The following is an 18,506-nucleotide window of genomic DNA, read 5'->3' on the forward strand; positions in this document are numbered from 1 at the left end:
ATAACACCTCCTCTTCCCTGCCAGGGGGAGAGGCTGGGGGTGAGTTGCCGGAGGTGGTGGCAGAGATCTCTGAAGAAGGAACCCTGGGGGATGCTGGTAATCTGGTTTCCTCTGAGAAGGGGGCTACCCTGAAGCTGGAAGGTGAAGGTTATGTTTTGAGTGGTGATATGGATATCTCGGTTTCACTGAAGAGAAACAAAAGGGAGACCTCTTCTTCCGATAGGGAGGAGAGGGAGAGTATGAGGAAAGCCATCCAGCTTGATCACCAATGATGGCGGCACTCACCCTGTTGACGCTGGCATCCATTAATGTTGCCAGCATTAAGTCAGATGCGGCTAGATTTGCAGCTTTTGATTTTCTCAGCCAAGTTGAAGCTGACATTTTATTTTTGCAAGAGACCAGGCTGACAGATTTGTTGGTCATGTATAAAGCTAAATGTGAGTGGAGGTGCGAAGCCTCCTATCGGTCTCTTACGGCCGAGCCGTATAGTGGGGTGGCAGTGCTTTTTAAGACCGCACAGGTAGAATGCAGACAGGTTATCAGGCTGGAAATGGGGAGGTGCCTGACCTTGAATATTCTCATGGGAGGTTAAGAGTTGCGTCTTATTAACATCTATGGACCCTGGTCAAAGTGGGGACTCAAAGACCTCTTTATGAGAATTAAGCCCTACCTTTTTATAAGCCAGCAAGCGGTCTTTGGTGGAGACTTTAATAATGTCACGAGTGTCTTCTGTAATAGAAGAGGTTCCATTGACCGGCTAGGCTATGATAGCATTGCGTTAAATAGCGTAGTTAGTGAGGCACGCCTTGTGGATGTCCACGTTCGGCACTCCTCAAGGCACACAGGGTTCACTTGGTTTAAAGGTAGTTATTGCAGGTGTAGGATAGATAGGTTTTATTTAAAGGGGGAAGCCAACTCCTCACCATTTTCGGTGGTGGAGGTGAAGTTCTCCAATCACTGTATGATTCTTTTTTCTCTGAAAGTCACAGAGAACCCTCGGATGGGCAAAGGTTTATGGAAGTTGAATTTGTCACTCTTGGATGAAGCAGAAATAAGACAGTCCTTTGAGGATTTTCTTCAGAGCCTGGAACCGCTACTAGGCCAATGCAACAGTAAGCCAGAGTGGTGAGAGATGTTAAAACATTGGGTAAGAAGGTTCTTCCGACAGATCTCCAACCACAGAAGCCTGAACAGAAAGCGTATGTATTAGAGCCTGAGGAGGAAACTCGAGCATTTGGTCTCAACTGAAGGTAGCCATGAGGAGATCTCCAGAGTGAAATCCTTGCTCAAGAGATGTCAGTATGATAGACACGCATCTTTGGTTCTTGACAGGGATTTTGGGAAGTACCACTCGCCCGACCCCTACAAGAACTGTAAGATGTCAGTGAGTTGTAAATTGTTCATGGGTCTGCTAGACAGTATGGGCTCCCTGAAAAAGTCCAGATCAGGGATCCTAGAGGTTGTCAGATCCTTCTACTCGCATTTCTTGGGTGGGAAGGAACTTAATCGGGACAGAATCTCGGCTTTCCTGGCGGAAACCTTCTTGAACCTGAAATAGACCCCTCTCTTGGCGTTTTGACAGAAGCAATATGGATGAGAAAGTTGGACTGGTGATTGATGGGCTGCAGTCCAAGAAGTCACCAGGTCAAGACGGCTTAACATCTGAGTTTTATAAAGCCTTTAAGGAAATTTTGGTTCCCCTCTTGACCAGGGTTTATAATGAATGCCTATCCTCGGGCATTCTGCCGGAGTCAATGAGGATAATTCTGTCAAAGGGTAAAGATCCGCTCTGTATTGAGAATTGTCATCCCATAGCGCACCTTAACACGGACAGAAAGATTCTGACAAATGTACTGTTCAGTAGGTTGGTGAAATTTTCACCCCAGCTCCTTTCTGGGGCTCAGTACTGCTCCGTTCCCAGTCATAGCATGTTTAGAGCCGTGCTGAGTGTCTGGGAGGCTGTGGAGCGGGTCTGAGCGGGTCTCTGAAAGGGGTTTTTACTTTCCCTGGATCAGGCTTAAGCTTTTGATCGAGTAAACCACGAGTACCTTTGATCTGTCCTTTTGAGATACAGTCTGCCGGTGGGGTTCGCAAACTGGTTAAAAACTTTGTATTCACGGGCCAAGAGTTTCTTACATGTGAACGGTTGGCTTAGCCATCCTTTTGTAGTCGGGTCTGGTGTCTGTCACGGATGCCCTCTGAGCCCCTTGCTTTACGCATTTGCTGTTGATCCCTTCCTCAGAAGGGGAGACAAAGGACAGTTGGCAGGGGTGAGGATGGACCGGGCGGTGCCGGGCTTGGCCTTGAGGACAGTGGCGTATGCTGATGGTGTTACTATCTTTGTCTCCTCTCATGAGAAGCCAGGATGGGTGATGTTGGAAGTTGTTCGCTACTTGGAGGTCTCCGGGTCAAAGATCAATCAAGAAAAGTGCCTTGGGTGGGGGAGATCCTGCTTTTGATCTCCCAGAACCCCAAGATTCCACTAAAATTTTAGGCATCGATTTCAAACAAGGAAATTATCCTGAGAAAAATTGGGAAGGCAGGTTGAGGAATGCTGCTCAAAAGGTGGATCAATGGAAAGGGTGGTCTTTGACCCTGAGAGAAAGGGTTTGCTTGATCAAGACTTACCTGCTCCCTTTGTTGATGTATCTGGGAAGTGTATGCATTTTTCCAGAACCTCTTTGGTCAGGGTCTACAGCCTATTCTTCCAGCTGTTATGGGGGAATAGGTTGAACCCAGTGAAGAGGGAGTTTACTTACCGTACAAGGAGACTAGGCGGGTTGGGTATGGTCAACCCAGTTATATTCCTCCGTGATTACTTTTTTGAAAGTTAATATCGCAAACCTCTGGAAAGAGAGGGCTCCTCCGTGGAGATCCTCCTGTAAGGGATGGCTTCAGTTGTTCTTCCAGGGGTGGGAGACAAGAGGGTGTGTGCAGGACTTTTGTACATCGCATAGAAATCTTCCAGCTTACGTTGCACCAGTTCTGAAGGTTTTATGCCAATAGGGGCTGACCGTGGGGGATGCTTGACAGGCATGTGCTGGGCCAGAGGGTTTTGGCAGCCCACTTTTAGAGTCCATTGACCCTCAGAGACTGCCCAGGTGGGGATTTGAGGGTGGGTTTGTTTCTTTTAAATTCGGTAAGAATCCCCTCAAAGTATTTGAACTTGACCTGGTGCTGCTTCAATGGTAAGCTGTATGTAGGGGACAACTTGAAGCACAGGAACACTGAGGAAAGGGATTGTCCCCGGGAGGCTTGTGGCAACACTCTGGAGAGCATGGACCACTTCCTGCTTCATTGTCCCTTTAATATAGATGTATACAAGAGGGTAGGGGCTTCCATCGGTTGGCCTTGGCTGGCTGACCTTACCTATGCTGAGGGGTGTTATGGCGCATTCAGAGATCTGGGTGGTAGGGACCGCTGCACCTTATTTTTAGTAAGTATAGTAGTGATGTATTACATGTGTAATCCACGGTGTTTAGTATCGATGCATTATAAAATCCTCCTCAAGGGCGAAGTAAGTAGGAACATTCTCAGTGACCTGGTGAAGATGTGTTCTCTGGAGTTTGAAAGGTTGGGTAGGCCTTGAGCAGCCTTCCTTTGGAGGGGTTTTTGCATTGGGGTTCCCTAGCCTGGGGAACTGTTTCCCGGTGGGGGCTGGATGCTTTCATCCTACCTTTTTGTTTTGTTTTAAGTTAAAAGATGAATAAAAGGCTTACTGAACCCAAACCACGGCTGGAGGTAATGGTTATGTTTTGTCAGTTTTTTTCTATATATTTAGGCTGTGGATTATTATGCCTTATATGGTTTTGAGGGTGGTATCATATATCATGAGTGGTATTATGTGTTTTCGTGTGAGGTATTAAGTTTAAGTTTTTTCGTGGGGGGTTAGTATTATGTTATATGGGTATATTTAAAAATGAAAAATTATATGTTTACAAATATGATTGGCAGTGGACCAGGGGATGGGTAGAGGGTGATGTGTGTGTAGTTTAGGGAGGAGGAGGGGGAAGAAAAAAGAAAGAAAGAAAAATCTTGTTTTACAAATGTGTGTTTTCTCTCTTTTTAGTGGGTTGGATTATGGGGTCGGTTCTCTTGTTTTTGTTGTTATGTTTAGTTATGTAGATTTGGTTGTATAAATGGGATATGTGTGATTGGGGAGGCGGCCGGACCGGTTTTCACTCTTCTACTGTTTCTGTAAAATTTTGTAAATTTGTATATATGTTTGGCTATTAATTTTTGCAAATATGTCTGTTTTTATAAATACGTATGTATGCTTTTTGTGACTGGATTTGGCAAATTTTTCTGCTATTTTTGTTATTACGCCCTGTAATGTCTTTTTTTAGTTTTATAATAAAAAGATTCACTGTGTTATCTGTGGGGTTACATAGGACTGCAAGTCACATCTACTACATTATCTAGCATTAACCTCTTAACGCCTTTTGACAGCCTGTGGTGTTGGCGTATGTATGAAGAGAGATCTCACAGTGATCTCCCTCCATACATCACAGATGCCAGCTGTTTCTTGCAGCCGACACCCGGTGGCAACAGCTCTGATGAGCCACCAGATTGCCATATTTCTAATAAAGAAATCTAAATAATAAAACAAAAATACATATTTGGTATCGCTATGTTCGTAAAAGTCCGATCTATTAAAGTAACATCGTCAGAAAAAAAAGAAAGAACGCTACAAATGTGCTTTTTTGGTCACCATGTCTCCAAGAAAAAATGCAATAAAAAGCAATCAGTCGTATTCCAAAATAGTACCAGCGCAAACTGCAAGACGTCCTGCAAAAAAATGAGCGCTTCAAAATCTACTGTGTGCAGAAGATGGCGGCAGAAAAGAATTACAAAAAATTAAATATCTTCGAAAAAAAATACAAATACTATCGCAAAAAAACCCATATAAATTCGGTATCGTAGTAATCGTACTGGCCCATACTGGCATTTTTGTTGCAGTTTGTGCACCGTAAAAAACGGCGGAATTTCATTTTTTTCCATTTCTCTCAACAGAATTTTTTCAGTTTTTTATTATATGGTACATTAAATAGCAGCATTTAAAAATACAACTCGACCCGCAAAAAACAAGCTTTCATACAGCGACGTCGGTGGATAAATAAAGGAGTTACAACTTTAAAAGTGGGGAGGAAAGAAAGAAAATGGAAAAACAAAAAAAAGCTTGGTCACTAAGGAGTCAAGGGATTATGACGATACGCAAACAGTTCAGCCCCACCGTCAGACACAATCAGCTCTGCTTCATTTGTGATCCACGTGTACTTACCATATTTGTCCACAATGAACTGCATGTTTGTACCATCAGCCTTTATTGCGTAAGTTCCCAGCGCTGCATCGGGAGACAGATGGTATGAGAGGTCTGTAATCCCTGAATCATCGCTGACATTTTTCCATTGGGCTAAACGGTTTTTTTGGGGATCCTGCAGATCAGTAGTAATGATAGAACAAATGGAATATTGAGGGGTTTAGATGGAACAACTGCCCCCTACCCAGATAATAAAACTACCCCCCCTGCAGTTCACTGAGACAACTCTCAGCCCAGGAGCAGCGCTGTCTGCCTCTCTCAGAGCAGTATATCCTAGCACAGCCTGAACCACCTGTCAGACACAAACACCAACACCCCCCCACACACACACACACACAATCACACCCAATCAGCTGCCTGTAAACCCAAGACTCTACAGGGCAAATTTATCAAGGGTTGTGCACCAATTTTCTTGACTCAGAAAAGTCGCAAGTTTGACGTTTGTGGGTTTTTTCTTAATAATGTGCAACTTTTAGCTGTTCTGCACTGCGGCGGCGAGAACAAGGGACATGGTTTGCGTGGTGTAAGTTTTTTTAGACATATTTAAGAACAGTGAATCTTTAAAAAGTCGTAAGATTAGCCATAAATACAATCCAGTAATTGGGAAGCATAAAATAGACTCAAAATGTCTAGACATAAAGTAACACTGTTATAATTTGGTGCAAATAATGCAACATGGTGTCCAACAAAGAAAAATCATACACAATAAATCTTGCCTTCTGTGTACAGTGGGGGCGGAGCCTAGAACTATCACAGGAAAGAATCTATGAAGTTTATGTCTCTCAGTCCCCCCCCCCCTCTATTGTATGGTCTCCTGAGTGTGGCTCCCTCTATGTCGCCTGTGTGTTATGTGTGATGACATAGCCAAGACTCCACTGATAATAACTTACCTGGAGCTCAACCAGCTGATACTGAGGAGACAAAATATAAACATCACATTAAACATGAGGCAATGAGTAATTACATGCAGCAGAGTCATATATAATGTGTTCAAACAGACAACGAGGTCATTATGTACAGAGAGGTTTTATACAGAGCTGAGTCGCATTAATATGACCACCAGCTAGTATCCAGAGTAACCACCGTGTGCCGCACAGACAGCAGCTACACTGGCTGGGAGAGACTCAGTAAGGTGGAGGTAGGTGGTGTCGGGTATCTGGAGCCATGCTGACTGCATCCCACAGTTGCTGGAGGGTCTATAGAGCGAACACGATGACCGAGGTCTCATAGAGGCCCAATTAGGTCAAGTCTGGGGAATTAGGGGGCCAGGGAAGTACTTGGAAGTCTTGGTCATGCTCTTCCAACTACTGTCGGACATTTCTAGCCACTGACATGTTGAATTGTCTTGCTGGAAGATCTCATCTGCTCCAGGGAAGACAATCAGCATGTATGGGTATACGTGATCTGCAAGGATGGATCCATAACCAAATTGGTTCAGTGCCTTCCACATAGGTGAGTGTAGTGGCCCAGAGTTGGGGTGTCTATAGACTAGATGCATGCCCGTTTTGTGTAAACTGTCTTGTGTATATTTGTGTGCTCTTGTTTTGGTTCCTGTTCTGTGCAAATGCTAACAAGCTTTGTTGGGGCAAACTGTCTCCCCCTAACTAGTTTTTGAGTGTGGTATTGTGGGAGTTTAGGAGAAGTTTGGGGGCAGAGTCGAGAGTAGTGAAGAGAGAGAACAGAGATGTAGTCGATGTAAGAGGACGTGTCAACGAGAGGCTGAAGCTCCTTCTTGCTTCTGCCTGTTTGTAGTCGTGGGCCTATCTCATTTGCCGTGGGATAATTTCCCCTCCGGGGACTGAAGCACTGAGTAATGGCTCCTGCTATGACAAGTCAGAAGGAGTAACTAACAAGCCAGAAAAGGCAATAATTGTGTGTTGATCCACGGTGTCAGGAGTGTTTATCCCCGAAGATCATCAATCAGATAACTTAGGACACCTAGATTATGGGAAGAAAAGTGCCTCCTAGAAGAACGTGTAACAGAGTTGAGTCAAAAAGGAAGCCTGCTAGAAGTGTTGTGTCTGGGACTATTGTTTACATCTGCCTGTTCTTTTTTTTGCACTGTGCATAGCTGGGCTGGGCCACGTTCCGCCATTGCTGAGAAAGGGATCACAGAGCCACCCATGACAATCCATCTTGAGAATCCCATGGTCTCACCCGTAATGTCCGGCCTCCGCTTGGACACTGCACGAGCAACCGATAAAATACTAGGAAAAACTCCCATAACGCTGCCGCCACCGGCTTGTGGTCTCCCAGCAATGGTTGCAGGGTGTTTGTTCTCTGATATTTCTCGCCAGACACGCCAACGTCCATCCATTTGAGGAAACAGAAAACGTGACTCATTGGAGAAGGCAACCCTTCACCAATCAGCGGTGGTCCGATTTCAATACTGACGAGCAAATTGGACTCTTTTCTTCCGATTGGCACAGTGACCATCAGAGGTAGTGTTCTCTGATGTGTTGTGGTAGCCCCTGGTGAGTGGCTCCACTGTAGTGTATCTGTCAGCCTTCCGCGATTACTTTGCGGGGGTCCAATGACGTCCCTCTGTGAGCCCTTCACATGCCACGATCTACATAGATGTGGTGTCCCGATGTATCCCTGATGTTGCAGTGGGAGGTTGGCTATCGGTGACAGCTGGCTCCCTATTGTCGGATAGCACAGGATCTCTGCTGATCTCACGCTATCCACAGGATGTAAGTGTATGGCCTGTTGCGATAAGTACCCCGCAGCCAGGTATATATATATATATATATATATATATATATATATATATATATGTATGTATATATATATATATATGTTCTGCTGCCATAACTTTATCTTCATTAATATAGCTGTGAGGAGCTCATTTTTCGTCAAGATGACCTGTAATTTATATTGGTACAGTTTTGGAGTACATACGGGTGTTTCATTACATTTTGTTCTTGGAGACACGGTGAATAAAAAATGCAATTCCGCAGTGTATTTTTTTCCTTTGCTGATGATTTTCACCATGTGGGATAAGTACTCTTACTGTGATAGATCAGACATTCATGGACGCAGCGATACTAAATATGCTTTTTATTTAGAATATTTTTTATGTATAAATATATAGGAAAGGAAGGGGCGTAAAAAAATCTTTTTACCACCTTTTATTTTTTTCTAATTGATACTTTTTTTTTTAACTTTAAAATTTTTTTTAAGTCCCCACAGGGGATTTACACTTGCGATTTATTTTATCACTCATACAGTATAATGTAATACCATAGTGTTACATTATACCACATCTGGACAGGCAGTCTATTTGGCTGCTATGGCAGCCTGTTATCTTCTGAAGGCCCCCATGACTAATTGTCTATGAATCCATACCTCTGACATGGCTTGATAGACTGCCTGTCAGGATGCAGTATAGTGCAGTACTATAGCATTGCATTATATTCTATGAGCGTTCCAGCGATCACAAGTTCAAATCCCCAATAAGGACTAAAAATACATTGTAAAAAGCTTCATCAAATTTTTACAGAAAAAGCTCTTCCATATTTATAATAAAAAAATTAAAAAAATCTAACATTTTGGGCCCTATGGTTACTGAAAAAATGTTGTCAAAGCCATGAGTGAACCGATTGGTTTCCTCAGAAGTGAAGGAATTAATATAATTCCTTACTTAGATGATTTGTTAATAACCTCAAACAATTCCCACATGGTGGAGCCACACCTGGGGGAGATGCTCAAACTTATCACCCAGCTAGGGTTGCTTATAAATTTTGAAAAATCTAGCCTAAACCCAGATACTAAGATAAGTTTTTCACAGAGTTCTTTTGGACTCTTATAAATGTTACTCTCTTTTACCTCCTACTAAAAGAAAGGATTTGATCCTCTCCGTTAGTAAATTTAGGAGAAAGGACTTGGTCTCTGTAAGAGAGAGCATGAAGGTCCTCGGGCAAATGGCGGCTTGTTTGCCAATGGTCCCTTGGTCTCAATTCCATTCCAGACTCTTACAGCAAGAAATTATGTCGGCCTGGGATAGGAGGCAACTCTCACCAGATAAAAAGTTTAAATTGTCAGCTATGGGGAAAAAGTCTTTAGATTGGTGGTTAGCACCTCAAAACCTTAAAAAAGGGGTGCGGTGGTCCCTATCCCTGTCTTTTGTGGTAAATACCGACGCTAGTAGGTCAGGTTGGGGGGCAAAAATAGCGAATGAGAACCTGCAAGGTTCCTGGTCGGTCTATGTCAGCTCTCTATCAAAAGGGGTTAAAAACTGCTTCTCCTCCAGATTCTCAGCTGTAACTATTATCTAGGGACCTGACCAGCTAATGCTTGATTGCAGAAGCAGAGGCTTTAATCTTGCGCCTTTGTTTTTTTGCCATCTGCGGGATTAAAGCCCAGGACCAAGCGCTTTATATTTACCACAGTTGGTCCTTAACCCCTTAGTGACCAAGCCTGTTTGCACCTTAATGACCAGGCCAAATTTTGGAAATCTGACATGCCACTTTGATATAGAATAACTCCGTAAAGGTTTTGCTTATCCAAGTGATTCTGACAATGTTTTTCCACCACATGTTGTACTTCGTTTAGGCGGTAAAAATAGGCCGATACAATTTGTTTAGATTTATTTAAACCGCCAAAATTGTGAAAATTTTTAAAAATTGTCATTTTTTCACATTTCAACTGCAATATCTCAAATATGTGGACAAATACTGTACAAATTTTTGCTAAGATATATATTCCCATTTGTTTACTTTATTCTGGATACACATTGGAAAAACTTCCCGGTTTTTTTTACCATTTAGAAGACATACAAATTTAACAATGATTTTTAACATTTTGAGGAACACTTTATTTTCCGGCACCAAGCCAAGATTGCAAAGGCTCACAGGTGTCAGAATGATAGACACCCCCACAAATGACCCCATTTTAAAAACTACACCCCTTAATGTATTCACTGAGGAGGGGGGGCAGGAGTATTTTTACCCCACAGTTTTTTTTTCAGGAATTAATGCAATTTAGAGAAGAAAAAATAAGATTTCATATTTTTGCAAATATGCCTCTTAGAAGACAGGATTTTTTTCTATAATGCACATGAAAATGAGGATTTGCACCCAAAATGGATACCCATGTTTGTCCTGTGTTCAGAGGCATACCCATTGTGGCCCTAATCTTGTTCTAATTCACCGCACACAGAGACTGGGAGCTTTTATAGACTCTGCAGAGGGGCACAAAAAATTAACCCACTGTATAGCGATGAGAACTACGGCTAATTCACCGCACATAGAGAATGGTAGCTTGTATAGACTCTGAGCAAGAACAGAAAAAAATGTAAATTAAAAATGGTAAATTCCTATGTACTGTGTGTACTCCCCTGGCAGTACACTGCATAAAACCTCTACCAGTGGGCAGAATACAACCAGGATGCTTGAAAAAAAAAAATTGGTGCACTACAGGTCCCAGCCAGCCAAAATGCTAATGCACACAATGAGGGGTAGCCCTAAGAAGAAACACTTGAATATGGTGTGCTGTGCTGTCAGCTTGCTCACTTCATATATGTTTCATGATCCACTGCTTGCTCCGGCGGGTTCACCTGCCCCCCGGTCCTGGGCTTTAAACAACAGAGAATTCCATGCAGGAAAGAGTGTAATCCCGGCTGCTTGTAGAGTAAAATTTATAATCTTCCTTTATTTAGTCATAATTAATATTGCCAGGTATACACATCTCTAACCCGACGCGTATCGGCTGCACAGAGCCTTCGTCATGTGGGATGATCTGAATAGAGTGTGGGACCAGCTTAAATAGGTGGAACAGAACAGATAATTACAATGACTGTCAGCTGTACAGGCTATAGGGCAAAGGGAAAGTACACAGAAACAGCAAACTATTACTGGGGAGATAATGCAAGTATCAACATAACACGGAATGGATACCATAGGGCGCTCTGCCAAAACTTCATATATTCCATTTGTTGCAAGATTAACCCCCAGTAATAGTTATCTGTTCTGTTCCACCTATTTAAGCTGGTCCCATACTCTATTCAGATCATCCCACATGACGAAGGCTCTGTGCCGCCGATACGCGTCGGGTTAGAGATGTATATACCTGGCAATATTAATTATGACTAAATAAAGCAAGATTATAAATTTTACTCCGCAAGCAGCCTGGATTACACTCTTTGCTGCATGGAATTTTTTGTTAGCCCTAAGAAGGACTGTTGGTTCTTGAAGTCTGGATCCCTGCCTAACCGCACCCTATACTAACACTTTCCGTATCTCAGCAGCACTTTCCCTAACCTCTGCCAGCATGCATCTGAGGCGAGCCGCGGGCGGCACCAGTTTAAGTATTCGGCAGTCACCTGATCCCGCCAGCCACTAACTGCTGTATACGTGCAGAGGGCTGGCACGTCTCAGCAGGAAGTGGTAATGCCTTCCCTGTATGTTTATTGGCTAAAAAATGGTGCTAAACATACGGGGAAGTAAATGAAATTTACTCGAGCACCGAGCATCTCGAATAGCCTAATACTCGATCGGGCATCAAGCTCGGACCGAGGTTCCAGCATGGGGCCACCTTTATAGAGGCGATCGCCCTGCATAGTAGGAAGGGCCTTATCATCTTCCCTGTATTTCAGGGCCAGTTGTCAGAAACTCCACGTGTATGCCTCTTGGTCACGATCATGTGGGCGCCGTGCTTAGTTACCCACACGATCGTAACAATACTTCTAGGATATGCCAGAACTACTTAAGAAGATACAAAGAATCCAGTAGTCTACAAAGAGTGGAATGGCCTGCAGGGTCTCAAGACTTAAAGGGGTTGTCCCGCGGCAGCAAGTGGGTCTATACACTTCTGTATGGCCATATTAATGCACTTTGTAATGTACATTGTGCATTAATTATGAGCCATACAGAAGTTATAAAAAGTTTTTTACTTACCTGCTCCGTTGCTGGCGTCCTCGTCTCCATGGTGCCGACTAATTTTCGCCCTCCGATGGCCAAATTAGCCGCGCTTGCGCAGTCCTGGTCTTCTGCTCTCTTCAATGGAGCCGCTCGTGCAGAATGCAGGCTCCGTGTAGCTCCGCCCCGTCACGTGCCGATTCCAGCCAATCAGGAGGCTGGAATCGGCAATGGACCGCACAGAAGAGCTGCGGTCCACGGAGGAAGAGGATTCCGGCGGCCATCTTCACAGGTAAGTATAGAAGTCACCGGAGCGCGGGGATTAAGGTAAGCGCTCCGGTAAGCTTTCTGTACGTCCCTGCATCGGGGTTGTCTCGCGCCGAACGGGGGGGGGGGTTGAAAAAAAAAAAACCCGTTTCGGCGCGGGACAACCCCTTTAAACCACATTGAGCTTGTTTGGGGTGAACTGGACAGAAGGGTGAAAGCAAAGAAATTGTCAAGTGCAGCACATTTGAGGGAACTTCTGTAACAACGTTGGGAAGACATTTAAGTATCTGAATGTAATTTTATAAAGAATGCCTCAATGGTGGAAAACAACATCTTATGGGTGAGCGCATTATTTTGTGATTTCCAATACATTGAAATAAGATTCTTGAAATGGAATACCTCTTTAATGTAATTGGATTTGATGTAATACAATAGATATAATAAGGTCACAATGTCATACAAAAGAACAGTTTTACATAATACATTAAACTTACCGTATTTTTTTGTACTTCCATGTCCTGATCCAGTGTTACCATACGGATATTAACTGAGGGAGTAGATGAGAAGTGTGTCAGGTATGTATGACATGTTATAGTGCATTATCGAAAAACGAACGTTCAATATCGTGTTAGCCAGCAGAACAATATGTGATTGTTCTCAGTAAGGCCTCATGTCCGCGGCACACGCAGATTTTCACAGTGGAAGACCGACGAGTCAGTTGGGAAATGATTTTTAAATGTTTAATGGTGATCGAGGATATGTAAAAATGTACGCTGATCGTCTGAGTGTGAAAAAATTGCAAGCCCAAAGTGATTGCCTTCCCCCTCCTCCCCACATCTCTGCTTGGTCTACAAACAGAGAGGTATCTGCCTACAAATCTGCAATTGAATTGCGGATGAATTGCCAATCGCTCGCTTCCATAGGGATTAATGGAGCCAATCGGTGCAGAATCCGCAGTAAAATGGAGCATGGTGTGATTGCTTTTCCACATGTGGCATCCGCATGTCAATCTACCTCACCTCTATGTGTATATACTGAGGAGAATCGACCTCAGCTCTACGTGTATATACTGAGGAGAATCTATCTCAGCTCTTTGTGTATATACAGAGGAGAATCTACCTCAGCTCTGTGTGTATATACTGAGGAGAATCTACGTCACCTCTATTTGTATATACTGAGGAGAATCTACCTCACCTCTATGTGTATATACTGAGGAGAATCTACCTCACCTCTATGTGTGTATACTGAAGAGAATCTGCCTCACCTGTGTGTGTATATACTGAGGAGAATCTACCTCACCTCTATGTGTATATACTAAGGATAATCTACCTCACCTCTGTGTGTGTATACTGAAGAGAATCTGCCTCACCCATGTGTGTATATACTGAGGAGAATCTACCTCACCTCATTGTTTATATACTGAGGAGATTCTACCTCAGCTCTATGTGTATATACTGAAGAGAATCTACCTCACCTCTATGTGTATATACTGAGGAGAATCTACCTCAGCTCTGACGCCAGTAGCAGCGCGCTCGAGGCAGAAGCACGAGCGGGGGGCAGAAGGGGACACCGTAGCGGCGCAGGAGCCGATACCGGCGCCCAGAGGCCACTAGGAGTCCGAGGGGGCGCCGGCAGGAGGATTGTCCAGGGGAGCAGAAGCAGAAGCGGAGCGGAGCAGCAGGTCTCGGAACGACAGGAGGGCAGAGTGAGCGGCTGCCGGGAGAGCAGCCACCGGGAGAGCAGGTGACGTCACCAGAACTGCGGAGGAGCTGCAACAGGAACCGATAAGTATCTTCTGTGTGTGTGTGTGAGTCTAAGTGTGTGTCTTCTGTGTATCTAGTGTGTCCTAGTTGTGTCTTCTGTGTACCTAGTGTAAGTGTGTGTGTCTGTAGGTCTAAGTGTTTGTGAGGGGGGAAAAAAAAATTGTGTCAGCGGTTGCGAGCGCCAGTGTGTGCGCAGAGGCGGCAGCTAGTGAGCAGTTGCGTGCGAGCGTCAGTGCGTGAGCGGTTGCACGTCAGTGTGTGAGCGGTTGCGCAGAGGCGGCAGCGAGTGAGCGGGTGAGCGTCAGTGTGTGAGCGATTGCATGCGAGCGTCAGTGTGTGAGCGGTTGCGCAGAGCCGGCAGCTAGTGAGCGTCAGTGTGTGAGCGGTTGCGTGCGAGCGTCAGTGTGTGAGCGGTTGCGCAGAGGCGGCAGCGAGTGAGCGGTTGCGTGTGAGCGTCAGTGTGTGAGCGGTTGCTCAGAGGCGGCAGCGGGTGAGCGGTTGCGCGTGAGCGTCAGTGTGTGAGCAGTTGCGCATGAGCGTCAGTGTGTGAGCTGTTGCGTGTGAACGTCAGTGTGTGAGCGGTTGCGCAGAGGTGGCAGCGAGGAGCGGCAGCGCGTGAGTGGTTGTGCGTGAGCAGTTGTGCGTGAGCGGTTGCGCAGAGGCGGCAGTGTTTGAGCGGTTGCGCAGAGGCGGCAGTGTTTGAGCGGTTGCGCAGAGGCGGCAGCGTGTGAGCGGAGTGTGAACAAGTCTTCCTTCACTACTTCCACAAGTAAATTGTAGATCCCCATTAGGATGAGCTCCATGCCTGGCAATGTCATCCAGTGTGCTACTTGTGCAATGTATGCAGTCCTTGATCAGCCGATTGAGGGTGCATACTGTTGCGCAAGATGCGCGCACGTCGCACATTTAGAAGCCCAAATCCTGGATCTAAATGAGCAACTGGCAACACTGAGAGCCATTGACATCATGGAAAGGAGTTTGGTGCTCACTGAGCAGGCACTCGCGGGGGTAGAGGCGGGGGCGGATGGTAGTACGGAAGAGCAGGGGGAGCAGACAGCCAGCTGGGTGACAGAAAGAAGGAGGGGTAGAGGGAAGAGAACAAGGGAGGCTAGTCCTCAACTGGCATAACCCAACAAGTTTGCAAAGTTAGCAGATGAGGGGGATATCATTACAGAGCCAGCACCGCTGCAGCACGACATGCCCTCTGAACGCCAGGGGGTGACTGCTCCAGTGAGACGAGGACGGGGAGCGTAGGGCAGGCTACAAAGGTCCTAGTGGGGGGGGGGGGGGACTCAATTATAAGGGGACAGATAGGGAAATCTGCCATAAAGACCGGGATCGTCGAACTGTGTGTTGTCTTCCTGGCATTCGAGTTCGACACATCGCGGATCGGATTGACAGATTACTGGAGGGGCTGATGAGGATCCAGCAGTCATGGTGCACGTTGGCAGTAATGAACAAATTAGAGGTCGATGGAGGGCCCTCAAAAATGATTTCAGGGACTTAGGATCCAAGGACCTCCAGGGTAGTTTTCTCGGAAATACTACCTGTACCTAAGGCCACACTAGAAAGGCAGCAGGATCTTAGGGAGGTAAACAAGTGGCTTTGAAGTTTGTGTGAGAAGGAGGGATTTTGGTTCCTGGAGAACTGGGCTGACTTTGCTGTCGGCTACAGGCTCTACCACAGGGACGAGCTGCATCTTAATGGGGAGGGTGCAGCTGTGCTGGGGAGAAGATGGCTAGAAGGCTGGAGGAGTGTTTAAAGTAGGGACTAGAGGGGAGGGCAAAATGAGAAATAGTGGGGTAGTCAGTGTAGTTAACGACCCGGGTCTAAGCAAGGGGAGTGGGGGTCGAGCAGGGGGTGGGGTTAGTACAGTTAGAACTGTCAAATCAGACATTAGTACAAATAGCAACAAAACAAATTTAACCCCTTAATGACCAAGCCTGTTTGCGCCTTAATGACCAGGCCAAATTTTGCAAATCTGACACATGTCACTTAAACATGGAAAAACACCAGAAAGGTTTTGCATATCCAAGCGATTCTGACACTGTTTTTTCGCCACATGTTGTACTTCATTTAGGCGGAAAAAAAAGATCGATAGAATTTGTGTTTATTTATTAAAAGCGCCAAAATTGGGAAAATTTTGAAAAAATCGTCATTTTTTCACATTTCCAACTGCAATATCTCAAATATGTGCAAACATAATATAGAAATTTTTGCTAACATAAATATTTCCACCCATTTACTTTATTTTGGGTGCACATTGGATAAATTTTTTTTTTTTTTAACCATTTAGGAGTCGTACAAATTTAACATTACTTTTCAGCATTTTGAGGAACAATTTGTTTTCCTACACCAAGCCAAGATCAGAAAAGCTCATAGGAGTCAAAATGATAGATACCCCCACAAGTGACCCTATTTTAAAAACAACACCCCTTAACGTATTCACTGAGGGGTGTCATGAGTATTTTAACCCCACAGTTTTTTTTCAGGAGTCAATGCAATTTAGAAGAGAAAAACTAAAATTTCATATTTTTGCAAATATGTCATTTTAAAGACAGGACTTTTTTCTATAGTACACATGAAAATGAGGATTTGCACCCCAGAATGGATACCCCTGTTTGTCCCGTGCTCAGAAACATACCCATTGTGGCCCTAGTGTTACATCTGTATGCACAATGGGGCCCAAAATGAAAGGAGCAACCAGTGGCTTTCGAAACAGAAATTTTGCTTGAAGGAGATTTAGGCCCTATTGCCCACTTGTAGAGCCATTGAGTGACCAAAACGATGGAGAACCCCCACAAGTGACCCCATTTTGAATAGTAGACCCCTTAACGAATTTATCTAGGGGTACGATGACTTTTTTGACTTCACAGTTTTTGAATGAATCTAAGCCAAGCCAAAGGAAAAAAATTACGATTTTCATTTTTTTGGTAATTTTGTCATTTTAAAAGCAGTTTTTTTTGTACAGCACATATATGAATGCAGACTTGCACCCCAAAATGGGTACCCCCGTTTGTCCCGTGTTCAGAAATATACCCATCGTGGCCCTAGTATTACGTCTGTATGCACAATGGGGCCCAAAATGAAAGGAGCAACCGGTGGCTTTCAGAACAGAAATTTTGCTTGAAGGAGATTTAGTCCCCATTGCCCAATTGTAGAGTCCTTGAGAAACTAAAACGAGGGAGAACCCCCACAAGTGACCCCATTTTGAAAAGTAGACCCCTTAACGAATTTATCTAGGGGTACGATGACTTTTTTGACTTCACAGTTTTTGAATGAATGTAAGCCAAGCAGAAGGAAAAAATTATGATTTTCATTTTTTTGGCAACTGTGTCAATTTAAAAACAGTTTTTTTCATACAGTGTACATAGGAATGAAGATGTTCACCCCAAAATGGGTACCCCCGTTTGTCCCGTGTTCAGAAATATACCCACTGTGGCCCTAGTATTACGTCTGTATACACAATGGGGCCCAAAATGAAAGGAGCAACCGGTGGCTTTCGGAACAGAAATTTTGCTTGAAGGAGATTTAGTCCCCATTGCCCACTTGTAGAGCCATTGAGTGACCAAAACGATAGAGAACCCCCACAAGTGACCCCATTTTGAAAAGTAGACCCCTTAACAAATTTATCTAGGGGTACGATGACTTTTTTGACTTGACAGTTTTTGAATGAATCTAAGCCAAGCAGAAGGAAAAAATAATGATTTTCATTTTTTTGGCAATTGTGTCAATTTAAAAACAATTTTTTTCGTACAGTGTACATAGGAATGAAGACGTTCACCCCAAAATGGGTACCCCCGTTTGTCCCGTGTTCAGAAATATACCCACTGTGGCCCTAGTATTACGTCTGTATACACAATGGGGCCCAAAATGAAAGGAGCAACCGGTGGCTTTCGGAACAGAAATTTTGCTTGAAGGAGATTTAGTCCCCATTGCCCACTTGTAGAGCCATTGAGTGACCAAAACGATAGAGAACCCCCACAAGTGACCCCATTTTGAAAAGTAGACCCCTTAACAAATTTATCTAGGGGTACGATGACTTTTTTGACTTGACAGTTTTTGAATGAATCTAAGCCAAGCAGAAGGAAAAAATTATGATTTTCATTTTTTTGGCAATTGTGTCAATTTAAAAACAGTTTTTTTCGTACAGTGTACATAGGAATGAAGACGTTCACCCCAAAATGGGTACCCCCATTTGTCCCGTGTTCAGAAATATACCCATTGTGGCCCTAATCTACTTAAAGGAAACATGGCTAGGCCTATAATGGAAGGAGCACCCGTTGGATTTCAGGGTAC

At 44.4% G+C, this 18,506-nt stretch overlaps 1 protein-coding gene across 1 annotated transcript in view; it reads right to left on the minus strand.

Annotated features, from left to right (window-relative positions):
- The window catches only part of LOC136626792 (alpha-2-macroglobulin-like protein 1), a 150,899-nt gene that overhangs the window by 122,150 nt on the left and 10,243 nt on the right, over nt 1-18,506 (minus strand). Inside the window, exons 3-5 of the mRNA XM_066601798.1 lie at nt 12,939-12,991; nt 6,211-6,231; nt 5,282-5,435 (exon numbers count right to left, since the gene is read on the minus strand). Coding sequence (XP_066457895.1) covers nt 5,282-5,435; nt 6,211-6,231; nt 12,939-12,991 — 228 coding nt within the window. The remainder of the gene's footprint in view (nt 1-5,281; nt 5,436-6,210; nt 6,232-12,938; nt 12,992-18,506) is intronic.

Source organism: Eleutherodactylus coqui, chromosome 4, assembly GCF_035609145.1.
Source record: "Eleutherodactylus coqui strain aEleCoq1 chromosome 4, aEleCoq1.hap1, whole genome shotgun sequence".
In the NCBI taxonomy this organism is placed as follows: domain Eukaryota; kingdom Metazoa; phylum Chordata; class Amphibia; order Anura; family Eleutherodactylidae; genus Eleutherodactylus; species Eleutherodactylus coqui.